Below are 27130 nucleotides of genomic sequence, written 5' to 3'. Positions count from 1 at the left end.
AAAAAAAGAGAGATAATTTCAATTGTTAAATTGAAGCTAAAAATAAAAATAAAAGAGGATCTGATTAAAGATGCATGAATAAAGTTCATCTGTTTTAATGCTGCACCCTGTGATCAAAACACTGAAACCATTGCAAATTCCTTAGTTTCTAAATAAAAGACTTGAATTCAAAATTATATATATAATTTTGGATCCAGAAGTCTACAGGAATGCTATGCCGGCCAGGCACGGTGGCTCACGCCTGTAATCTCAGCACTTGGGGAGGCTGAGTCGGGCAGATCAAGAGGCAGATGGAGACCATCCTGGCCAAAATGGTGAAACCCTGTCTCTACTAAAAATAGAAAAATTAGTTGGGCATGGTGGTGTGTGCCTGCAGTCCCAGCTACTCAGGAGGCTGAGGCAGGAAAATCGCTTGAACCAGGGAGTCAGAGATTGCAGTGAGCTGAGATGATTGTGCCACTACACTCCAACCTGGCGATAGAGCAAGACTCCGTCTCAACAAAAAAAAAAAAAAAAAAAGAAAGAAAGAAAGAAAAAAAAATTGGTATGCCACATTACTTGGTAAATATAAAATAAGGCTCTAGAACCGCTGACTGTGGGGAGTAATTAGATGTCTTACTGAAACACATTTGTTGCACTAGATCTTTCAAGTTTTTATTTCCCTTTCTGTTGTCTAAGCCATCCCCTCCTATAAGAATATGTCCATCAATAGCAGATTTTAAGTAAAGAATCTAGCTAATTTCTGTTGTAACTTCACAATCTCTAAAGAATCTATGAACAAATTTATCAAAGTAATTTGGCATTTCTGAACACTCTAATATGCATAGAAATTATTATTAAATTCTCCTATGTGTATGAAATGTGTCTCTTTGTGAACCTCCATAAATGTATGAAGCCTGGATTATCTCAGTAAATATTTTCCCAAAAATAGACTTTGATATTTAACTTTCCCTTTATCATTTTATGTATCTCAATAACTTGTTATTTAACAATATAAGGTATTTTGACATGTGTGTCTTCTAGGCACAGAGGAACAAACCGACTTTGGATTGGGTGATGCCTATCAGAGTGATGGATTAAACTTGGAAAGAGATATAGTCAGCCAAACCACAGAAACACAGGAAAAATCCCAGGAAGAACTTCCAATGACAAATAATGGTGTTTCTAAAGAAATATGGTTAGATTTTGAAGATTTCTGTGTTTGTTTTCAGTAAGTATCCCAATGGGATCAATCTGACTATGTCGTAGTGGTTACACCCTGAGCTGCATTAGCATACAAAGTCACATTAGGATTTATTGTTGCATATTTAATATAGTGGTTATACAACCTCTTAATTCTTAGCATCATTCAAAATAAGCCAATAACAGCCTAGTGTTGGTATAATATCAAATAAACGTTATAAAAGGGAAAATAAGTATATTGATTATCCATATAACACATTAATAGCCAAACCAATTTTAGGCCAGTTTCCACTTCTCCTCAAAGGCTTGTTTCTTAATTAAAGTGAAGAAATTTTATTCACTGGAATAATTCTTGTCCCTTTAGGGCAACTGACCCAATACTGTTGTTATTTTTTAACTTTCTTCCTACAATTATTTGATTATAAGAAACTTAACATGTAGTATTAATCTTTAAACTTAACATGTAGTATTAACCTATAATGACAATAACATGTTAAAAATGTCTTTTTTTTCAGAAATATATATATTTTCCACAAGCCAAGTTCATATTGCCTTAACTTTCAAAAATCAGAATTTAAGGTAAATATATTATAATCTCTTCTATTCTCTTTAAATTTTTGGTAGAATCACACCAGTGGGAAACATCTTCAAATTTCTCTAAACATTTATAAACTTGTAACATAATTATATTTTTAAAAATTATTTTTTAGAGTCTCCCACTAACCCTTATCTAAACAATAAGCAAAATTCCACTAGCTCATAACCACAAATGTGATCCATCTGACCATGTTGAATCCTAGCCTGGATTATTACACAAATACACATTAAGAAAAATTTGATTTATGAAAAAATGAAGGACATGCACAAATAAATTCACTAGATTTGGTTTCAGTTAGTATTTATGTTTCCTAAAACATAAGGACACTCCACCATTATGCCTGCATTTTTCCCCCATATTATCCCTCTGCCTGGAGTTTCTACCTTTTCATCCCTGTTATCCTCTTTGCTCTCGTTCGGCTAATGCCTAGAAATCCTTCAGAATAGCATAGATGCCCTTGACACTGTGAGGCTTCCCTTCCCTTGCCGTGGAGTCTGGGTTAAGAGGCTCAGCTTCACCAGCCTGACCAACATGGTGAAACCCCATCTCTACTAAAAATACAAAAATTAGCCAGGCATGTTGGTGTGTGCCTGTAATCCCAGCTACTCAGGAGGCTGAGGCAGGAGAATTGCTTGAACCTGGCAGGCGGAGGTTGCAGCGAGCTGACATTGCGCCACTGCACTCCAGCCTGGGCAACAGAGTGAGACTCTATCTCAAAAAAAAAAAAAACAAAAAAGAGGTTCAGCTTCATGCCCTCTGTATGCTCTGTGTTCTCCTGGCATTTGCCTCCCACCCTCCCAACTTTCTGATTGCTCCTCTGTGCCCATCCTTCCCCCTACTTACTGTTAGCATGATTAGAAGGGCTGTATCCTTTTGTTTACCACTTATAAGAACATTCCTGCCATGAGGTAGGAACTGAATTTAAAAATTGTCAATTAAGGTAATTAACAAATCACATATTGAGCAGAATTTTAAGAAAAACTATGGCACATATTCTGGGAAACTAAACTGTACTAACATTTACATATTGTCCTGTCATAGGACAAGGCCACCCAAGCATCTAATAATAATCCCACACCTCCATGAGCAGTACGCAGAGGTGGGGGAAGTAAGGAGTCCTTGAAACTTTTCTATTGCATTTGTAACACATGAAAATGGGCAGAGAAACCTTTTGATCAGACCTCAAGAGCTGCTCTGTTGCTGGCTCCCTACTCTGAAAATAAGAATAGTGACTGGGGGAAAGAAATCCTTCACCTAGTCCTAGAGTATGTGAAAACACCTAGAGGAATACTTTGACTTTATAGAGATAACACAACAATTAATTGGGAATAGTTGAACCCAGAGTATGATATCAGCATAATGTACAGTTTACAGTTTAAATTTAGGCATATTTCCATATTTAACCTATTGCCAATGATGAAATGACAATGGTTTATACATGTTGTAGGCCCTTAGGCTTTTTATTGCATTTACTCCTCATAACAAACCCTGTGAAAGAGATATTATTCATGAAATGCTCATCATCACTCGCCATCAGAGAAATGCAAATCAAAACCACAATGAGATACCATCTCACACCAGTTAGAATGGCAATCATTAAAAAGTCAGGAAACAACACATGCTGGAGAGGATGTGGAGAAATAGGAACACTTTTACACTCTTGGTGGGACTGTAAACTAGTTCAACCATTGTGGAAAACACTGTGGCGATTCCTCAAGGATCTAGAACTAGAAATACCATTTGACCCAGCCATCCCATTACTGGGGATATATCCAAAGGATTATAAGTCATGCTGCTATAAAGACACATGCACACGTATGTTTATTGCGGCACTATGCACAATAGCAAAGACTTGGAATCAACCCAAATGTCCATCAGTGACAGACTGGATTAAGAAAATGTGGCACATATACACCATGGAATACTATGCAGCCATAAAAAAGGATGAATTCGTGTCCTTTGTAGGGACATGGATGAAGCTGTAAACCATCATTCTCAGCAAACTATTGCAAGAACAGAAAACCAAATACTGCATGTTCTCACTCATAGGTGGGAATTGAACAATGACATCACTTGGACACAGGAAGGGGAGCATCACACACCGGGTCCTATTGTGGGGAGGTGGTAAGTGGGAGGGATAGCATTAGGAGATATACCTAATGTAAATGATGAGTTAATGGGTGCAGCACACCAACATGGCACATGTATACATATGCAACAAACCTGCACATTGTACACATGTACCCTAGAACTTAAAGTATAATAATAAAAAAAAGAGATGTTATTACCATCATTACCTACATCTAAGGAAAATGAAGCAGATCAAATGTGAAATAACACATGTAAAACACATAGAAGAATGCCCATTGGTAAGTGATAATAAATGTTGGCTGTCATTTACTAAGGACAGTTGCATAGTAGCTTTTGGTACACATAACCATCCTAATTTAAAAGTGTATGTGGTAAACTGGTCAACTGTCCTTTATTCTGATCTTATTCTTATGAGGTGATGATTAGCACAGAATTTTTTTTCTCTTTTAAATGTCTCAGCTTGGTGAAATAAAATTATGACATTCCTTTTTATTTCCCTGAATTGTTTTAAAATTAATGGTGTGAGAAAATAACTTTCTTGGAAGGCATTGGAATATAATCTTATTGGCATTTAGTATGGCCTGAAAGGAAGGATCAGCTGTGGTCTGAGGCCAGACACTCCAGACCTTAGTGGCCTGCTGAGCTGGGGACACAGAGCCCGAAGCCTGTCCTCAGCACAATCCACTTGTTCCCTTGGTGTTCAGTGAGAGGTTAGAGCAGGGTCATTTCAAAGGTGCCATGAGCTGGCACCAGGGCAGAGCCCCTGTGTGGCCTTTAGGAACACCCCACCCCTCAATTCTCAGGCCCTTGAAAATGACAGAAAATGAGCTCCGGGCAGAAACTCCTCCTCAGGCATGCATGCCAGGCTCCCAAGTCCAAGGGTCCTTCATATTTTCAGATAGTGTATATTTGAAACAACACTCTATATCATCAACATGTCACAGCTGACAGGAAACAAATAAAATAAAGTGCCAAATGAAAACAAATGGAAAACAGGGAGAGGAGTAATCATTTAAGTCATGATTACATTGTATCAAGCATTTCTAGCACTCTTTGTTATACTTGATTAAATAACAAGGCTTCCTTTTTCATAGCATTGCTACATATTTGTCTTTCATATATTAACTGTTTTTTAAATACGATGATAGAATATGAAAAACTTTTAAAGTGTAGCATATTTCAATTAAGTTAATTGAACACATTTACCGTGTGCCATCCCTCACAATTATGTTGCACTGAGAACTTGAAAGGCAATAATAATGTATTAGACAAGAGTGCCAGCCTTAGAGTCAGGCAGATGGCTATACCTACTTTTATCTCACGTCTTTGCTACTACAAACTCTGTGACCTTTGGTAAATAGCTTACCCTTTCTGTGTAATAAGATACATTAATGTATCTAAATAATTATATTAATTATTAAGTATTATTAAGTACTATCAATGTGTAATTAGATACATTGATAGTACTCATATAGGGTGAACTGAAATTATATACATGTAACCTTTATGCAACTATCTTTTAAGGGAAGTTTTGATTTTACTAAGCACTTTATTCCATCTCCAAAACAAAAACCCACAGCCTACTGTGTCAGCAAGCAGTGGGTATTGAGTTAGTCCGTTCTCACACTGTTGTAAAGAACTATCTGAGACTGGGTAATTTATGTAGAAAAAAGATTTAATTGCCTCACAGTTCCACAGGCTGTACAGAAAGCATGGCTGGGAGGCCTCAGGAAATTTACAGTCATGGTGGAAGGCGATGGGGAAGCAAACATGTCTTACCATGGCAGAACAGGAGAGAGAGAGAGACAGCAAAGGGGGAAGCGCCACATGCTTTCAAACAACCACATCTCTCGAGAACTCCATCGCTAGAAAAGCAAGGGATGAGTCTGCTCCCCTGATTCAATCACCTCCTACCAAGCCCCTCCTTAAACATGTGGGAATTACAATCCGACATGAGATTTGGGTGGAAACACAGAGCCAAACCATGGCAGGTGTATATCTGAAGCTCCTGTGGAAAAAAGGAAGAGAGAGCTTGTTCCACGTACCACCCTGTAAAATAACTTAAGACATCCAATTGGCCATTCCCATTATCTGCCACAGTTACTTACTCTGTGGCTTTCCTGCCCATCAAAGACCCATGCTTGAGTACTACTCTGCCCTGGGCTCAGTCTCTTCTCTTTCTTATTTCTGGAACAAGCATATCCCTTTTCTTTCCTCATAGAGGAGAGCTCTGCCTCTCTCTGATATGGTGGCTAGTCCAACACAGCGCTGCAATTTCCACAGATGGTTGCCAACATTCACCCAGTATAATTTTCTTCATATAATTAGATTCATAAAGTGTTTATTTTGACACTAAGTTTCCTGTAAATCTTAGATGTTATACTATGTTTTCATTACGAGTGAAAATAATAGCATTGATCAACTGATATTAAGTATGACAACTGCTCTAATTTCTTGCAGTTTTCAGAAGAACGAGTGTCCTACTATCTATTTGTAGATAGTCTAAAACCTATTGAACTACTGGTTTGCTTTTCTGCATTGGTACGCTGGGGGGAGTACGGAGGTAAGAGGACTCTGAGAAAATGATAGCCTTAAAGCCCAGATCATGTTCAGGCTAGGGAACATGCAATAATAAGATTTTTAGAGACCGGGTGTGGTGGCTCACACCTGTAATCCCAACACTTTCAGAGGCTAAGGCGGGTGGATCACCTGAAGTCAGGAGTTCTAGGCCAGCCTGGCCAGCATGGTAAAACCCCGTCTCTACTAAAAATAACAAAACTTTGCAGGGCGTGATGGCAGGCGCCTGTAATCCCAGCTACTCGGGAGGCTGAGGGAGGAGAATCGCTTGAACCCAGGAGGCAGAGATTGCAATGAGCTGAGATCATGCCATTGCACTCCAACCTGGGCAACAAGAGGGACACTCTGTCTCAAAAAAAATTTAAAAAAATTTAAAAAGATTTTTAGAAGACCATGGATGAAGGAACTTCCTCCCTTTCCAGAGTTTCTCCAGAGTCCCACTGGACCACCTACACCACCTCCTCTGATGCTCTTACTCTGCAGACACCAGGGGTTATGCTCACTCCTGCCACCCGCACCTCTTCTGGTTGTACTAATCTGTTCACCTTTTTGGTGTACTTAGTCAATCTGTTGTTGCTGTCATTGTTGACCTGCAAATGTCATCATTCTTAGTTATTTCAACATCTATTGAAAAACAAACTATTTGTTTTCAATTTGATATTCCAACAATCTTTTCCTCTATCCCACCTTGGTCTCCTGTTTTCATGGTTACCCTGTAGACTTTAAGTTTACCTTTTTTTTTTTTTTTTTTTGAGACCCAGTCTTGCTCTGTGCCCAGGCTGGAGTGCAATGGCATCATCTGGACTCACTGCAACCTCTTTTCTTTTTCTTTTTTTTACCTTTTTTTTTTTTTTTTTTTGGTGCATCATCTCAATCATCTCAATTTCAAGCACCTGACTTCCCCCCTCACTGCTTGACTCTCTAGTTCACTCTACAGAACTCCCACTCCTACAATTTTGGAAATACTGGGACTTTCATTACTCTCTACTCTGCCACTTTTTTTTCTGTCCATCACAGCGATACCCTCCACACATTTGCTCTTTTTACCCCCTCATCTAATTTTCCTGGAAAAACTTCACTATTGGTTAAACTTGATGCTATATCCAACTCGCAGTTTTAAGACAGCAGCTGAATGTGATCAGAGGGGAGAAAAACAAACATACTGGCTAGCCCTGCTTAAATTTGAGGAACGCGAACCTCAACAAGGCCTTAAGCACTGCCAGTATTTCTTTCGTTCATTTATTCTCCCACTCTTATTTATTCCTGTAGATGACTATTGCAAACCCTCAAACATGCTCTCTCTCTACAAATCTTCAACACCTACTCTTACTCTCACTCATGTTCAGCTGATGACTTGCTGCTAATCTCACTGAAGAGACAGAAGAAATCAGAAATGATTTCTGCTTTCAGAATTTCTATCTCCCTTTCCCACAATGAACTCTCTCAAAATCTAGGCCACCTTCCTTCTGTTCTAATGGATAGAAAATCTCTGCTCTTCTGCAAAGCCAACCCTTGCATAAACATGCATACACAGGCACATACTCACAAAACTTCATTCTTTTATTCTTTGGCCTGTTTTGTTAATTTTTTTCTTTAGCTCAAATTAACAGTACATGGCACTGTAAATGTACAATAAGTATTTCCCAAATGCTTAATACTGAGTGTTTGTCAACATGTAGGGCGGGGATTTTTTTTTTAAACGGAAGTATTGTCAACGTTTTGAATGGTGTCTAATGTACAGCAGGTGGCTAGAAAATACTTGTTGTATCATAAATTTTCCAAAATTTAGTGATCTAAGTTTAGTGCGTCTACCAAACCAAAAGCTCTGAAGCCACACCATATCCCAGAACATTTAAATTCTATAGGCATGAAGACATTTCAGGTAATGTTGTGACCTTATATCCTCAATTCCAGTGTTTTCTGGAAATAATGGAGAAAATATCTTGCCCTCAGCCACTGATGAACAATTAGCCCATATTATTTATCCATTTTTAAAGAAAAACTTGATATTAAATTCAAACTTTGTTAATTGCTTGCTTTCTACATAATGTCAAAGACTGAATCAAAGGTAAAAATTTTGATAAATAGGCTGGGCATGATGGCTCACTCCTGTAATCGTAGCACTTTGGGAGGCCAAGGTGGGCGGGTCACCTGAGGTCAGGAGTTCGAGACCAGCCTGGCCAACATGACGAAACCCCGTCTCTACTAAAAATACACAAATTAGCCAGGGGTGGTGGCAGGTGCCTGTAATCCCAGGTACTCCCGAGACTGAGGGAGGAGAATTGCTTGAACCCAGGAGGTGGAGGCTGCAGTGAACCGAGATTGTACCACTGCACTTCAGCTTGGGTGACAGAGTGAGAATCCATCTTTTAAAAATAATTTTTTTTTTATAAACAGTGAGATTTTTGGAGTTATTTTTTATACTGTTTTAGAGAAATCTCTTATTTTCAAGATGTAATATGTTTTCTTCCTTTAAAATTGAATCTAGAAGGATATTGTAGTTACTACCATAGAGATAATAAAAGCGATGCTATACTACAATGAAAAATGTCCTCCTGCTTCTGATTTTCCTATTCCTGGTTTCTTCACTTGAGAGGATTGTTATAAGGAAGAACATTGAGCAGGGAGGAAGACCTAAGTGTTTCTTTCTAGTAATTTACCTGGAGTAATTTCTAATATTTTGTGAACATTCAATAATATTTCTAATGCTTTATTATTATTATTTATGTTGTTACTTAATTAAAAAAAAACAGTACTAGTGAATGCCAAACTGCACTTTCACAGTCAAATTTTGATACCTTTTTACTTATCTTAAAGCCTTAACGAAAGACAGCCCTCCCATAGAGCCTGGGCTTCTCACAGCTGAGACATTTTCTTGGAAATCTCTGAAACCAGGCAATCCTGTTCTGAAGATTCACACATATGCTACCAAGGCTACAGTGGTTCGTCTGCCTGTTGGGTATGAAGTGACTTCATTTTTCCCATAATAAAAATGGTTTGAAGCCTTGCAAATTGTTGGTTGCTAAAGAAGTAAACAATATAGACTCTAAGATATTGTTTCTTAAAGTAATTTCTCAAGGCATAGGTCTATCATTGTTATTCTTGAGAAAAATAATTCCAAAAAAACTACATTGAGAAATACTGTACAATGAATACCCCTTTGGGAGATTCATAATTGTCAAAGATTCTGGGAATATATTTAGTCAACAATACTGCTTAAGCTTGTTTAACCCAGCATTTTCTAAAATTAATTTATAAGTATTATACACATAACACTGATAATACTTTAAATATTATGAATTTTCTCATAAATATTTCTTACAAGTTTTCTCACCAATATTATAATACTTAGCAAAAACCTTCATTTTATTTAAATGCAAATTGAGAAATATGCATTTTCCCCCACCAATCTAGATTTTCCTATAGCTGATTTTTGTTAAATAATATTTTTAATTCAGATAAAGCTGGTTAAACACATTAGTTTCAATTTTAAAGAAAATACATATAATGGAAATTTTTTTTATTTTGATGAATAAAATTCAAAATATTACCTCAAATTTCAGATGAAATAAATATTTTCACTAGGCTTTGAAATAAACATTTTCACTAGCTTTTACTTTTTCCCAAGATCCATCATGCTTATTTTATGTGATCAATGAAAAACTATGGCTCTTATGCAAAAAGCAAAGCCTCAGCAACAAATGCTAAAATAATTGTGTCAGGCATCTAGTACTTCTAGAAAATAATACATTTTGAAACTTTAACATTTCTCACATCTCCCCTTTATACTCCAGCAAATCAAATTACTCTGTCCGAGTGCTCATTCATTGAGACAACCGAGGACAAGGAATTTAATAAAGAATCTTCTTATATCTGCTTTTTCCCCCGCAGAACCTAAACCATCAGCATGTATGTTTTGAACATGCTCTAAATCTGCAGTCCCCAACGCCAGGGCCATGGACTGGTGCCAGTCCGAGGCCTATTAGGAACGGTGCCTGTGCTCCACCTCCTGTCAGATCAGCAGCATTAGAGTCTCATAGGAGCAGGAATCCTATTGTGAACTGCACATGCAAGGAATCCAGGCTGGACGCTCCTTATAAGAATCCAATGCCTGATGATCTGATGTAGAACAGTTTCATCCTGAAACTATCCCCAAACCAAGTCCATGGAAATATTGTCTTCTGTGAAACCGGTCGTTGGTGCCAAAAAGATTGGGGACTGCTGCTTTAAATGCTCAATAACTGGAGGAACTTGAATATCCCTGCTCTCACGATACAACAACCTGGTAGAGGAGATGCAATTAACATACATGAAATGATGCATTCATGAGAAAAAGACTATGAAGTCTACACAGCTCTATACCCACCTGAGTTCTTCTTATTGTTAGGGAGAAATCAAGACTAGTCTTCACACCATGACTACAGTGTGTGGGAGGTCACTCCAGCATGTACTGGAGAGAAGTTTGGCATTTAGCCTAACTATGTTTGTCCTACATAATAAGTAAAGTATAGATTTCGTGATCCTGTAGGGTTCTTATAGAGTGCAAATTCAAAGATCCTTATCTCATCTGTGTTAAAAATTGAACTCTTCACTAACGTTTGACTTTGTTTGAGTTCCAAAGTGTGAGCAAGCAACTCACAGGTCAACTGCTACCACCCAGAAAGCACTCGGTTCTCATCCAGCGCCCCTTCTCTTTAAGGAGACACATGCTACTCTTCAACGCATACTCCCCGGTAGGACACGCCATACACATCTGCAGCATGGTGTCATTTGTCATTGGGGATGAACATGTCGTGCTGCCCAACTTCGAACCAGTAAGTATTTTTGCAATAGCTATTTATTTATTTATTTATTTAGAGGTGGAGTCTCACACTGTTGCCAAGGCTGGAGTGCAGTGGCATGATCTCGGCTCACTGAAACCTCTGCCTTCCAGATTCAAGCAATTCTCCTTGCCTCAGCCTCCCAAATAGCTAGGATTACAGGTGCACGCCACCATACCCCGCAATTTTTTTGTGTATTTTTAGTAGAGACGGGGTTTCACTATGTTGGCCAGGCTAGTCGCAAACTCCTGACCTCATGATCTGTCCGCCTCAGCCTCCCAAAGTGCTGGGATCACAGGCGTGAGCCACTGCGCCCAGCCACAACTGCAATTTTTCTGTGCTTTATTTTCGAAGATTTTGAACTAAACACATTTTTATTTTATATTCAACTTACTCATTTTTTACCTTTTAAAACTGTTAAGTATACTCTGCAAGAAATCCCCACATGCAACCATGAAGTGTATAATGAAGTCTGAAGCCTGTAGGTATACAAGTGAAATATGTATACTTTTCTCCAACAACTCCTCTCACCTCTACTCTGTTGAATCTCTTTTCATTTCTGTTAATATCTTAGTTAGATCCCGTGGTATCATTGGTTCTTTGGGGTATAAAAGATCAGTGCAGTCATTTTTAATACAGTTTAAAATTTTGGTCTCTTTCTCTCCTTTCATTTCTTCCTTTACCTAAGGAATTTGGAGCACGTGTCTCCGGGATTTAGCAGGGAAGGGGTAGCTCAGAAGCTTCAGTCTCTTCACCTTCGTCTCCTCTCACTCTTCTTGGTCTCTTCTCCTTGGTTTCTCTTGCTTCTCTGTTCTGATGGGGTCCGAAAGAAGAGATGAGGTCAATGGGACCAGTACGCCCCCTGGCAAACAGTAAGCCATCTGTTTGCCACAAAATTTGCTGGCTGGCTTAGAGAGTCCCATCAATACAAGGTTGTGCTATTTGGAATTGTTTTTTGTTTGCTTGTTTCTTTTTTTTTTTTTTTTTTCGGTGGGAAAGGGTTAGAGCCAAGGAAGCATCAGGAATTATACAGTGGGCAGGTCGTCTGCAAATATTCTCCCAAATGCACGTGCACAAAGGACATCTAAAACCAAGGGAAGATTTGTTGTCCCCCTTTAGATAATGTATCTCCCCAGGTGTTTATTTATTTTGATCTGTGAGCTCACATCTCCCTGGAGATATCACTTCCTGATGTTGAGAAGATTGTTGAAGCTCAAGTCCAAGAAGCAAAAGAGAATAGACTGACCCAAGGGCAGAGAGACTAAAGCTACATAGAACCGTAATTGATCCCTATCTAATATTTGACCAGAGAACTTTTCTGGTCATGGTTTCACCTTAGGGAGAGACACCACTGAGATGAAGCTTTCTGTAGGTTTTGTCAGGGTTCTAAGTCAGTGTGTTCCAATAATGAGTCAGTTGCATCTGCTTCCATCAGTTTCTCACCCTAGCAAGGCATCTGTGCTCCAGGCACACTTGCTGGGCCATTCCCCAAAATTTCAGGACAGAATTGGGAATCATGTTTGCACCATGGTGCCCTCTAAGGGGAAAAAATAATTTTGTTTGTTTGTTTGTTTGTTTTCCAATTTTACTTTTTTCATGCTGCTGCCAGGCAACTCCAGGACCACCCACCATACACCAACAACAACAGCTCCAAACACCTCATAGTTTTCTCCGATTTTTAAAAATTGGTTACTTCCTGAAATTCTTGTCTCCTTCTTCCCTTATGATTTTTTTTTTTTTTTTTTTAGAGTTGATAGCAGGAGAGAGCCACCAGCCCATGCTAGATCACCCTCTTGTCTTTTTTATCTTTCTGGCTTTCTCCCTGAAATCTCTGTTTGTCAGTCCTCAAACTCCACACAGTTTTTTCTCAGACTAATCCTAAATGTCCCCAGAACTATGTCTGGTTATTAACACGGTGCGGAAATTTTCCGTGATCCCCAATATGAGGTGAATATTCCTCCTACAGGGTTCCCACTCAGGTAAGAATTGCATTCCTTGTTTTTTATCTCTGAGACTGCAGAATTTAGTAAACTGCCTTGATGTCAAATCCTCTATAAAGAATTATTGAATCAGCCATATAGCAGAGGTTTCACATTTTAACAGAAATTAATCTGTATAAACTAAATAACACTTAAGGATGAGTGAGGGTGGCTGCCATGCTTTGTCTTCACAGGAGAGCTGCCGATTTACAGAACAGTCTCTGTTGATTATGAAAGCTATTGGAAATGTGATTGCTAATTTCAAAGATAAGGGTAAACTCTCTGCAGCTTTGAAGGATCTGCAAACAGCTCACTACCCTGTTCCCTTCCATGATAAAGAACTAACTGCACAGCACTTCAGGGTAAGCTTCTTTGGAATACGATGTTCAGAAGAGGAAACTTTCTTTTTGAAATGGTATGTCTTCCATTAGGTGACCTCCCAAATCAGAGCCAGAGAAAATACTTTGGATGAAAATAATATATTTGGGAGGTGATTTCAGAAAGCAGAAATGAGGGAGTAAAAAGAATGAAATGAGAAAGAGAAAGAAATCGGTTAAAGGACCTGACAATTACTGCTGTGGTTACTGGGAATCAGCCGTGCAGGGTGTCCTGAGGAATTATGTGGGACATCCCTTTAAAAGTTCCCACTCAAGGATGGCAAGATGTGGTTTTTCTCCACCAACTCTTTTCCCCAATGTTAGGTGGTTGCCCTCGAGGGCTTTGACTTCCTCACACTTACAACGTGTGGCTCTGCCAGGCTGAGTAGCATTCTGGCTTCACGGGCAGCCTTGAGGGGGTGAAGCAAAGAGACTTTCTGGTAACCCCTTCACAAGGCACATATGGACCTGTCCACTGCAGTTGCACTAAAACCAGGTGGGCTTATGTCTGGCTTTTTAACCCTCACACTATTAATATTTTGGACCAAATAATTATTCTCTCTCCTTCAATTTTTTTTGGAAGAGATTTAGAAGGATTTGTATTAGTTCTTCTTTGTTTTGTAAAATTCAACAGTAAAGCCATCAGGTCATGCACTTTTATTTGATGGGAGACTTTCTCTTTTTTCAAGAGATGAGGTCTTGCTCTGTCAACCAGGCTGGCTTGCAGAAGCATGATCATAGCTCATTGCAGCCTTGAACTCCTGGGCTCAAGCGATCCTCCTGTCTTACCCTCCCAAGTGGCTAGGACTACAGGCATGCACCACCACACCTGGCTATTAAAAACAAACAAAAATTTAAGAGATGGGGTCTCACTATATTGCCTGTGCTGGTCTTCAACTCCTGACTTCAAGCAATCCTCCTGGCTTAGCCTCCCAAAGTTCTGGGGTTAGCGGCATGAGCATTGTGCCTGGCCAACATGGGATACTTGTTACTACTAATTTAATATTGCCTCTATGTGTCTAGGAATTTGTCCTTTTCTTCTGGGTTAACCAACTTGTTGGCATATCATTTTACATAGTAGATTCTTATGATTCTTTGCATTTCTGCAGTTCATTTGTAATGCCCTGTAGGATGTTTAATAGCATTTCTGGTCCCCACCCTTTAAACACCAGTAGATTCCAGTTGTGACAACTGAAAAAGACTTCAGACATCGCCAGATGCCCCTGCAGGGAGGGATGGCATTGTCAGATTTAGCAAATACAAATACAGGACACCCAGTTAAACTGTATTTTGTGTGCAAACAAACCATATGTGCAATATTTAGGACAGAAGTATACTACTGTCCCAGTATACTTATAAAATTACTTATATGAAATTTATTTTATCCATTATTCAAAGTTGACTGGGTGTTTGGGGTTCTTGAGGAAATATAATTAGAAATAAAATCTTCCAACCTAGATGACCTGTTCACAAGGCAAAAGAGAAGGAAAACAATTTATCGTTGAATGAAGTTTAAGCCAGATGATGATGCACATCATAGGCAATCTGCTAAGAGATTACAAAGGCAAAAAACAAACAAAAAAAATCTTACCCCAAGCAGATACAGTCCATTTCACACAAACTGTCAAGATAAACAATATGTAGTCCTCAATGAAAAGGACTCCATAGTACCTCTTGCCACACAACATAGTTCATCCCAAATTCACTTGGTATAGGGGTGACCATCTGTGTTAGGTAATTAGCTTTATGAAAAGAAATACTTGTAACACCTTCGTATTAGCAAGGTACCTACCAATGCTAGTCTCCTACTCTCCCAAAGAAACTGGGAAATACTGGTGCTGTCTTCCATGATGATTAACATTTCAAAGAAATGGTTCTCAGGTCCTGGAGAAAAACATTCCTGGGCTGTTAAATGGGCAAGAGGCTTACTTAGCTTTTTAGAAAGATTTACTGGCCAGCGTGGTGAAATTCCATCTCTACTAAAAATAGAAAAATTAGCCACGTGTGGTGGTGGGCGCCTGTAATCGCAGCTACTTGGGAGGCTGAAGCAGGAGTATCGCTTGAACCTGGGAGGCAGAGGTTGCAGCAAGCCGAGATCACGCCATTGCACTCCAGCCTGGGCAACAGGAGTGAAATTCCATCTCAAAAATAAATAAATAAATAAATAAGATTTACATACATTTCCGAGAGAAAGAAAGAGAGAGTGAGAGAGAAAGGAAGAGAGAGACAGGAAGAGAGAGAGAGAACTTATCATTACAAGTGTCCTGAATGCAACCTCTTTCCTTCTTTTTCATAGGGAGTGATTAAGTCTCTTATTTTTTGATTTGTACTTGCCCTTACAGTGTAATGTATTTAATTTGGCAATGCTGCCTGAGAGGCAGATCAACTCCAGTTGAGAACTTCTCACCTATGAGAGTAATAAACAAGAAATATTTACCATAATTCACCTGTAGAACAAGTCTGATAGTGCCCCCACCCTTAAGTAAACTCTGTCATCCATTCTTCAAGTTGGTAGCTGGTCACAAGGTTTAAAATTAAACAAATAAATAATTAAATCACCATATGACAAAAAAGGCTGTGGTCTCTACAGCTACCACTGGCCATGAGGCCACAATCAGTATTCAACACCTCTCTCCTCTGTCACCCATTCTAGATTGCCTTCTTTTGCAGCCAGTTCTTCTAGTGGCTCACCGGGTGGGTGATCCAGATTCTCCACCGTGATGGGTGAAGGATCTTGGCTACCTTACTGTAGCCAGGCCATGGTTGCTGCAATTACTCATTCACTATGGAAGCATCAAGAAATGTCCCAGCAAGTTTCAGACTAAATTCTCCCTGCTCCCTTAATGTAGCAGAAACCCTAGTACTCATGATAATCAATGTGAATTCTCCTCCTATCCTGTTACATTAACTCCTTTTTTTCTGCTTATCCACCAAGATGAGAGGCCCAAAGCAACCACACATATGTCATAGTTTAGGTTTGTCGTAAATAATACCGTATTCCTTGGTGGGATTATCCCTTGTTTCCTTCCTTCAAGAAATGTGTTCTGTAATCTAGCAAACCCGTTATTGTAGGGGAATCGGGCACGGATTCTGCAAATGGGTCATGTCAGATGATGGGGAGGGAGGCCAATCTTACTTGCAACTTTTGAATCTCAGGCCTGTGTGTTTTAACTATGCAGATACAGTACCAGATATTGGTTTTTGGTTCCATATGTACGTACTTCAAGTGTCATCTTCAGGCTGGGTTTTTAACTGAGCCTTCTATGTATCATTTCAATCTACCAGGAATTTTATCAATTCTATGTATGGTATATGTTAGGACCAACATGTTCCAGACTATTCCCAGTGGTTAAATCCTTACTCTATAATGCAACTCTTGGTCCACGGGTATGTTAGCTGAATCCCATGTTTGCAAACCAGATTTTCTATAACCTCTTGGATAATGATGCTGGCCGAGGTACCAAGGACACAGGAAGCAAACTCATAGCTGAGGCAGGAGTCAATTCTTGTAAGGAATCAGTGACCCACCTAGTGGACGTCTAGTCCACTGAAAGCAACTTGCCACCAAGTAACTGGCCAGACTTCTCGGGGGACGATATCATATCAAAGACCAGAGTCAGTTTCTACTGCTGATAGGTTAGATGACTGAGCCTGGATGAAAGAGAGCCCATGTGATTGGCTCACCATTTCATGCTACCAAGATGACTCTGCATGGGCCCAATGTAGCTGGCCCTGATTTAATATGTAAGGGGTCTTGGTGAATGAATCACTTATGCAGAAGGAAGCTATTTTGGTTAAAAAAAAAAAACCAAAAACAACTCCATTTTATACTTTGATAGTTACACAACTATGTGACATATGATGAAAAAACTTTGTCTAAGTCTAAAAGAGTTTTTTCAAGATGAGATTAGTACCACTACTATGTGATTAAAAAAACTCTAAGAAATATATTTTCATTTTAAATAGCATACAAAATAATAATGTGTCTTACAATGGATGGCATCTTAGAATCAATAAAATAAGCTATTTAACTTGCTTAAGCACAAGAATAATGCTTTTTTTTTTTTTACCTTATTCTTTACCTCCTCTACCAGTTTAATGCTGTATTTTAATTGAGTCTATATTATAAACATTGTTGTAGTGATTACATTTTATTAAATTAGAAATAATCAAATGATAATTTTGGTATCTTACTGGGCGAATGAGACTTCAAAGAATCTTCTGTTCGGTTGTGTGTATATCTGAGAAATGGTTATTTTCTTGCTATAAAAAAATTAATGTACTTTATCTGTTTCAGGTTTTTCATCTTTCCTTATGGCATTTAATGAAAAAAGTTCAAATAACAAAACCTCCTCCAAACTTCAAATTTGCATTCCAGGCTATGGTTTTGGACTTGGAGTTACTCAATTCCTCCTTGGAAGAGGTTTCTTTAGGTACCCATTAACTGTATATACTTAATCAAGGAATTCCTAGTTTTAAGTAAGGTAAATAATTTGAGAAATGTGTTTGTGGAGTAAGTGGAATAGATCTGCGTGGACTGTCATGGAGTTCAAGCAATGCTCTAAAAGCTCAAGGGGCTCCAAGGACCTGCTGGGGATCCCTATTCCTAATCCCCACTACATGTACTTCCAGGGGAGCCTAGAATTTCCCTGTTTTATTTACTCCTAACCTTAAAAATGTGGAAGTCACTAATCTATATGATTTGATTTGAAGAATTCTGGCAAGATCCTCTGACCCAAGTAACCCTACTTTCCTCTTCTTCCCATCATTTTGACATGTCTTTTAGTTTTGAGAGAAATCTCCGGCTATATTCACACAGAAATCAATAGTAGTTCACTAAGATGTCCGTATTTTGTGTGTTTTCCCTCCTGCAGAATACTTACATTCTAACAAGAACCACCTAGATCCGGCAATATTAAATATGATGCTAACTCTTGGAATGTAGAATTTTATACGTTGGAGGGCTTTAGCAGCTAAAGGCATTGAAACTTGGGGAAGGGATTAAATATAACTTCCAGTCCAAAGTTTGTTTTTCCCTTTCCAGTGGAATGGCTGGACGTTAAATATTCTATGCCTACAAGTGATAAAGAGTATTCTCCTGAGGAAGTAGCAGCAGCAATTAAAATTCAAGCCATGTGGAGAGGAACTTATGTTAGATTACTTATGAAAGCCAGAATACCAGGTATGTATGTTCAAACATTTATAAAATGAACTTGTTTGTATAAGAACAAGTATTTATGTGTGTTAATAAAAGTGTTTTAGAGTCACCCCACTTTATGGTTCAGCTAATTAATTTGAGTCCTCTAAATAATGAAATTATTTGAAATCAGGAAGTATGTCCAATACACTGAGTGTCTTGTTCCCAGGATTGGCACAGTGCCTGGTGCATCATAAGCACACAATAAATACTTGCTGAAAGAATGAGTGAAAAAATGAAAGAATGATCAGCTTTGTTTTCCCAATCTATTGCAAATTCTTTTAAAACAGGAAACTGACCTTTTTCTGTATATATCCCAACTACCTAGCACTATGCTACCTCAGTCAACCTCAGCTAAGTCATGATATTTTCACATTTCCAGATGATTTTTCAAATGAATGAATAATTAAGTGAACGAATAAACTAATGCATAATAAAGAAGCCACCATGTAGGTCCACAGTGACATACATCTAGAAGGCATAAAATGCATTTTAACTGTATTCTTAAATTTATTAAATCAGATACATCTATGTATATGAAATCAAATAGTTTTGCCAGAAGGTCTATTTTATCAGCTTAAAATAAAACATGGCAGATGCAAAACTTATATTCAAGCATTTTCGGAGACTGAGGTGGGCAGATGGCTTGAGCTCTGGAGTTCAAGACCAGCCTGGGCAACACGGGGAAACCATGTCTCTACAAAAAATATAAAAATTAGCTAGGCATGGTGACATTTGCCTATAATCCCAGCTACTTGGGAGGCAGAGGTGGGAGGATTACTTGAGCCCAGGAGGTGGTGGTTGCATTGAGCCTGAGCTGAGATCACACCACTGCATTCTAGCCTGGGTGACAGGGTGAGATCTTGTCTCAAAAAAACAAAAAACAAAACACATATATTCAGTTCTTTTCATTCTGTAGTTTTTGCTGACATTTTGATAGGAGAAGCCTTACCTCCAATAGAATTTTTTACATATATTGAAACATTTTCTTGTAAAAAAAAAAAAAAAAAGGATCTATTTAAAACATTTAATGATAATGTTTAAGCCATAAAAACATCAGATACACAATGGTTTAAAAACCCTAAATTGCATAGTTTAATGACAGTTGTCTAATTTGATGTTTTATTTTCCTCCCATTACAAAACATATGCATTCATCAAACTCAATATAGGATGTCTTGGTTTATTTTGTGCTGCTATAATGGAATACCAAAGATCAGGTTACTTATAAAGAACAGAGATTTATTTCTTACAGTTCTGAAGGCTGGAAAATCCAAAATCAAGGGCTTTGCATCTGGACAGAGTCTTTATCCCATGAGGAAGGTGGCAGGGTGAGAGAGCACGTTCATGAAAGAAAGAGAGAGAGAAAGAGGGAGATAAAGGAGGGATTGAGAGAGTCAGAACTCATCCTTTTATCAGGAAACCACTTATGAGATAACTAACCCACTCTTTCAATAATTACATTAATTCATTCATAAGGGCATAGCCTTCATGAGCTAATCACTTCTTGAAGATTCCACTTCTCAATACTGTTACTTTGGGAATTAAGTTTCTAACACATAAAGTTTGGGAAATGCATTCAAACCATGCATATGGTACAAGACGCTTTTATTGTACATATATGTTGTAAAATTTTTCATATAATGATTTTACTTCCCTTTTTAGAGACTGAAAATATGGGCAATTCAGTAATGTACTTCATAGAGTTTTGTGTTCAACTATTCAAAATGTTTTTCTAAATAGTGTTTGCATTTTTTTCACTCAACATATATTTATTGAATAACTCTTGATTGCACAGCAATGTTACATATTTTGGCCTTATAGCAGTCAATAAAACAGACAAAATTTCTAGTCTGTTGAATTTTGTATTCTAGTGAGAGTAAGCATATAATAGACAAGTACATATATGAAGATATCAATTTTAGATGCTGGTAAATACCATGAAGATATTAAGATAGGATAATTAGAAAAAGAATGTTAGTTTCTGATACAGTAAATTTGAGGCTCTTAATATGGATTCACATTTTCTTGGCAAATTATCTACTTTTAAACCATTTGCAGATAATGCAGTAGATAGAGCTCTAGTAAAATCCTATTAGCCATTGTTCTTTAGAAAAATTGGATGGATTACTTTTTCTGAGATAAGACCTGTTACAAAAAAAGTTTTAGTGTGACAGAGATTGCCGCATGTAAACCCTTTGATGACTACCTTAAATTAGGTCAAGCAATATTTTAAGACTTTAAAGATGAAGGGAAACAGCATAATACAATGAGCAGAGCTCTTGACTAGAAGTTTGTAGCTCATATTTTAAACCTAATTTTTCTGCTAATGAAACCTATGACTTTGAATACCACCTTCCTTGTGAGTTTCAACTTCATTTGTGAAGATGAAGACTTTGAACAAGATGATCTTTCAGGCATCTTAAAGCTTACCGTTGTTATTGTTTATTATTATTTTTAGACACAAAAGAAAATATCAGTGTTGCAGATACTCTTCAAAAAGTTTGGGCTATATTGGAAATGAATTTAGAACAGTATGCAGTTTCTCTCTTAAGGTAAAGCAGTCAAATGATATTTTTATTGCAGTATATTGTCCTTTTGTCAAAGTCCAGTTTGAATACTACCATGTTTGTTGAGTGCTCCCCAGTCACTGCAGCTGGAACCACACCATTACTTTGGACCTTCCACAATACTTTCTCTGAAACATTTCTATGGTACTTGTTACTTTTTGTTTATGTTTTAATTGCACGGAACTAAAATTCTAAGCAGAAAACCTCTAGGAGCAGAACAAAATTTCCTTAAAACTTACGGTGCTGAGAAGACAAAAATTAAAGTTTAGGACCTGGTAAGGGATGGGATCCCAGTTAACAAATAGTCAGATGAAATCCTTGGAGGGTAACACTTTCTAAACAGGGGCAAGGTCTTGGTGGATTGAACCTTAGAAAAACTGCATTCTAGCTATAACTCATGTCCAACAGTCAAGCTAACCTGAACAAAACAGAAAAAAATTACACACCCACCCACCTCCCCCACTATATATATACACACTGTACATTATGGAAAATATGTGGAACCATACCCTCTGGTTATTTAGATTTCAGAGGTGACAGAAGAAAAAAACATCTAAACATGACTGTTATGAAAATGAGCAAGAAAATAAATAATAAAAAAGAGAAAATAGACTAAAAGTTTGAGCATTTAATTAATAAAACACAGACAAATGGAAAGTACATCAATGAACATTTTAATAACCAAAATTAGGAACTCATTAATGAATTTAACCACAGATTAGGCATAGTAGAAGAAGAGTTTAGTGAACTGGGTAATATATCAATAAAAAGTATCCCAAGTGAAGCTAAGAGAAAATGAGTGGAAAATAGCATAAGGGACTTGTGGGGCATTCTCAGAAAGCTTAGTGTGTAAGTAATTGGAGTGACAGAAAGTACAAAGATAACAGGTGAGAACCTTCCTAAACTGATAAAAGACATCAATTTGCATTTTCAGGAGACTCTGCAGACCCCATGCAGATTACTTGATTAATCTTTACTCCAGAACCCATTTCCTAAAAGGGTTACACTTTTGCCTAAAGTTTTAATTGTTTGAATGCACATAAGGAGCACAAACCCTCTTTTCCAACCTGCTTTTGTATTTTGGGGCTACCAGGAGGAGATCTGTAGGTCAGATCCTACACCTAATTTTCATGAAAACGATGTGCTAAAAAGTGAGCGCCCCTATTAGGGAATAGGATCAGTACAACAGAGAGGTGTATTTGAAACACTAGCATAATACCTTCAGGAGGTTGTTGTTCTTCTCCATGTGATCTTTCCACTACAGTCAAGACCATTTCACGGAATCTCAGCTTACAGAGGCCATGCTCTTTCAATGCTTTGAGTTCTGATATGATACAGAAGCCATGCTCTTTCAATGCTTTGAGTTCTACATATGCATTTCTTGGACAGATAAAACCAAAAAGTCTGTTATTTAAACTCAAATGCCAGTGGCATCCAAAGCTACCTTATCCTAGCAGGCATTAATTCTATGGTTAAGAGCACATAATTTGACACAAGACCTGAAGCTAACCCCAGCTGTATTAATTATTGTTTTCTAAGATAAGATTCTTATCCTCTCTAAACTTAATTTTTATATGTAGCATAGGGATAATAATATCTACTGTCTAATACTATTCCCTCATAAATCTATAAAAATAAATTAAAGTAGACAGGTAGACTTAGCACAATGCCACAAATTGAATCATTACAGAAAAGTAGCCATTGTTAACATTGGTATTGTCATTACTACTACATGTGGAAGAGGTTCTGAAGCCTAACCTTTCATTGCAACTCTGAAGGGGAAGAACTTTCCCCAAGTCCACGGGGAAGATTAAGTTTACCAATTTATGATTTAGTCTTAAGATTGAATCCCATTTGAATCCCATTTCATCTTTTTTTTTTTTTTTTAGACGGAGTCTCGCTCTGTCGCCCAGGCTGGAGTGCAGTGGCACAATCTGGGCTCAATGAGAGCTCCGCCTCCCGGGTTCACACCATTCTCCTGCCTCAGCCTCCCGAGTAGCCAGGACTATAGGCTCCTGCCACCAGGCCCGGCTAATTTTTTGTATTTTTAATAGAGACATGGTTTCACCGTGTTAGTCAGGATGGTCTTGATCTCCTGACCTCGTGATCCACCTGCCTCAGCCTCCCAAAGTGCTGGGATTACAGGCTGAGCCACCATACGAGGCCGAATCCCATTTCATCTTAACAATCCAATCCAATTGTGTGGACACACACAGAGAGAACAGACCCTCTTGTACAAGTTATTTCTGCATTCTGAGGCCTATCATAAGAAAATACGTGGGTCAGATCTTGCACCCAATTTTCTTGCAAATGATGTCTAAAAAACAAACTCCCCTATGAGGGCATCATATCAGATAAAAATCTGACTAAATTGAAACTAATTCTTAATTAAGACTAACTCTTCCAACTCAGTCAGGTACTTCACCCTAGGTCATTCAAAATATTCTATATAGTTCATCAGGATTTTGAAAGCCTTACATTCATTAAAAGGGTAGAATGTTTCATAGGAGCAGTGACATCTGGGAAGACCAGAAATCACCCTCATTTTAGAATGGTGCAGGTCCCATTCCAGTCAATTCCCACTGCGACCGGCTTAATTCCCATGTTGGTTGAGCCAACATCCTTGTATAGATTAGGCCAGCCCTGTGTGATTTACAGGAGTGTCCTGCATTGACAGATCTGCACTTTATAGCTCCTAGTTAGAATTATCATACCACTGATCATCCAAACTAGGACATTAACAAGAAAAGATGGAGAACTGTTAATAATTAGTCCAGTACTGTAAGTATAAACCACAGCTATCCCAGGCAAACCAGATATATGGTTACCCTATTATTTGTCATTGTCACCATTTTAAAAGGTCTTTTAAACCCCTTCCAAGTATAATCCTGTTAGTTTCCTCCTACCAAAAGCCTATGATCAACAAAAACCTAACAAAAAACAATGATGAAATGGAGTATGTGACTTTTGTCTTCCATGAGGACCACTATGTCTTTGCTTTCCACTGACAATCAATGAAAACTTCTGCCTTCTGAAAGACAAGAACACCTCTGGCTCTGTCTAGACCTCTAAAAGAGAACCATTTGCTATGGCTATAAGACTTCCATCCCAGCTAATACCTGAGACATTGTATATAGGGCCTTGTATTCCCAGTGCTACTAAGGGCACATCCGGTTTCTGGCAGAATGGGAAGGATAAGACCCGGAAAATCCGTCACATCATCATTCCCATTATGTTCTGGAATATGTCACAGTCTTCTAGGGGGAAAACGTGGAGAAACCTCAGCTCCATAATTAGTTTAGCAGTGAATGCTCTACTCCCTTATACCCTCAGAAATCATGCAGGAGGAAAGCCAGCACTCTCCACTTGTGCATGGCCTCAGATTTTTTAAATCTATTTTTCCAAACATATTTCTCACTTTAAACTCCATTTCAGTCTCCATTCTCTACTTTAATTCCAGGCCCTTCATTCAGTGACTCTCACCCAGTTTTGTTGCTGGTTTGCTTGCTTCTAGTTTTCTATTCTTATAGCTTCAACTTTGGTTCTGGTTTCCCAGCTATAAACTTTACTCCCTCAATCATGGATCATGTTCTCCTTTAAGAGCCTCAGACAACCTTGGGCACCTTTGACAGATATCTTTTGTGAGTGACCTAAAATGGGTCCCCATCCTTTGGCACCATGTATCAGAGACTACACAGAACCCCTTTGATCAAGATCTCAATCTAGCAAACAATGACTTGCAATATCTTACACTATTTTTATTTCTTTTTGTAAATAGAGTTTATCTTTAAAGTGGCTTTTGCCATTGATACTTAATTTATTTTTATATTTCTAGACTAATGTTTAAAAGCAAGTGCAAGTCTTTGGAATCTTATCCGTGCTATCAAGATGAAGAAACTAAGATTGCTTTGGCGGATTATACTGTGACTTATCAAGAGCAGCCACCAAATTCTTGGTTTATAGTATTCAGGTAAGGTTATTATAGAATGACAAATATGTCTCTAAATGACTTGCAGTATCTATATTTATGAATATTTATTTATGATAGTAGTAAAGGTATTAGCTTCTGGGTTGCTTTCATAAGTTAGTTAAAATTCTTCCACACTTCGCATTTTAAATGAGATATTATATAAAATTTTTATATATTCATCAAAATATGAAGAATGTTTACTAATTATTAGAAACTTTTAGGTTTGTGATAAAAATAATATAACAAATTAATATGCTTTTAGAATAGAAAAAGATCCTTCAATTTCTAAGCAATAGCATATCTGGTAAAAGTCACAAATTACTTATAAAATTGAATTTTTTAATAAAGTTTGCATTTACTTGACAAAATAGCATATGAATAGTAATTTTTAAAAGAAAATAATATGTGTGCCTTTTAGTTATTTGGAACTTTGGAGTTTTAAAAAAAATTTCTTGGCATTGATGCAAATTTCAAACTTCCTTTAAGATTCATGTCAAGGGAAAATTCATGCTTTTGTAATTACAGAGAAACATTTTTGGTTCCTCAAGATATGATTTTGGTTCCCAAAGTATATACTACACTTCCAATCTGTATCCTACACGTTGTTAATAATGACACAATGGAGCAAGTGCCCAAGGTGTTCCAAAAAGTGGTGCCTTATCTTTATACCAAGAATAAGGTAGGTATAAACTGTATTCTCCACATATGATAGAATGGCAGTGAAAAGTCATCAGCTTGTAGAGGGTCCTGAAGGGAGGGCAGAGTTGTTTTTAATCTACTTAACAGGCAAATAAGGCCCTGATCTTTCACTATAGAAGTCCCATGTATTTAACAGTAGGAGGCATTTAATGTAAATGCTAAAGCATTCTTCACCTCTCAATCCTCTTTCTTCTTCTCCCCAAAGAAAACATGGCAAAAAGAAAGCACTGGAAATTCTAATTACTGAAATTTAAGAAGCATCTAAATGCTTAAAATAGAAATGAATCTAAAGAGCTCCTTTAGCCTTATCCCAAAACCAAATCAGATGATTGTCTTTGTTTCCCACTGGGTTTTTATTCTACTCCTGTATATTTCAGAAAATTGTGGCCACATAGCCACCAACCATCACCACCTCATTTTGAGGGCTACATAAATTCCTTCACCAGCCAGAGGTACTTGGGGACCTTTCTGTGGCTGAATGATAGACCCTGATCTGTGACCTTCATGCAAACCACATTGCTTCTCTGTTCATTTAAATTTCATATTTGCCATTCTAACTAGTGTGAGATGGTATCCCATTGTGGTTTTGATTTGCATTTCTCTGATGGCTAGTGATGATGAACATTTTTTCATGTGTCTGTTGGCTGCATAAATGTCTTCTTTTGAGAAGCATCTGTTCATATTCTTTGCCCACTTTTTGATGGGGTTGTTTTTTTCTTGAAAATTTGTTTGAGTTCTTTGTAGGTTCTAGATATTAGCCCTTTGCCAGATGAGTAGATTGCAAAAATGTTCTCCCATTCTGTTGGTTGCGTGTTCACTCTAATGGTAGTTTCTTTTGCTGTGCAGAAGCCCTTTAGTTTAATTAGATCCCGTTTGTCAATTTTGGCTTTTGTTGTCATTGCTTTTGATGTTTTAGACAGGAAGTCCTTGCCCATGCCTATGTCCTGAATGGTATTGCCTAGGTTTTCTTCTAGGGTTTTTATGGTTTTAGGTCTGACATTTAAGTCTCTAATCCATCTTGAATTAATTTTTGTATAAGGAGTAAGGAAGGGATCCAGTTTCAGCTTTCTA

The 27130-nt window shown here is 37.8% G+C and overlaps 1 protein-coding gene across 1 annotated transcript in view; it reads left to right on the top strand.

The window, feature by feature from the left end:
- Positions 1 to 27130, top strand: part of ADGB (androglobin) — a 237711-nt gene that overhangs the window by 133156 nt on the left and 77425 nt on the right. Inside the window, exons 15-25 of the mRNA XM_011974447.1 lie at positions 1024 to 1210; positions 1698 to 1761; positions 6332 to 6434; positions 9266 to 9407; positions 11148 to 11262; positions 13442 to 13609; positions 17922 to 18057; positions 18669 to 18806; positions 21282 to 21375; positions 25226 to 25360; positions 25886 to 26039. Coding sequence (XP_011829837.1) covers positions 1024 to 1210; positions 1698 to 1761; positions 6332 to 6434; positions 9266 to 9407; positions 11148 to 11262; positions 13442 to 13609; positions 17922 to 18057; positions 18669 to 18806; positions 21282 to 21375; positions 25226 to 25360; positions 25886 to 26039 — 1436 coding nt within the window. The remainder of the gene's footprint in view (positions 1 to 1023; positions 1211 to 1697; positions 1762 to 6331; positions 6435 to 9265; positions 9408 to 11147; positions 11263 to 13441; positions 13610 to 17921; positions 18058 to 18668; positions 18807 to 21281; positions 21376 to 25225; positions 25361 to 25885; positions 26040 to 27130) is intronic.

Source organism: Mandrillus leucophaeus, unplaced genomic scaffold (genome assembly GCF_000951045.1).
Source record: "Mandrillus leucophaeus isolate KB7577 unplaced genomic scaffold, Mleu.le_1.0 Scaffold1451, whole genome shotgun sequence".
Lineage (NCBI taxonomy): Eukaryota > Metazoa > Chordata > Mammalia > Primates > Cercopithecidae > Mandrillus > Mandrillus leucophaeus.
This window is presented reverse-complemented; position numbering and strand designations above follow the sequence as displayed.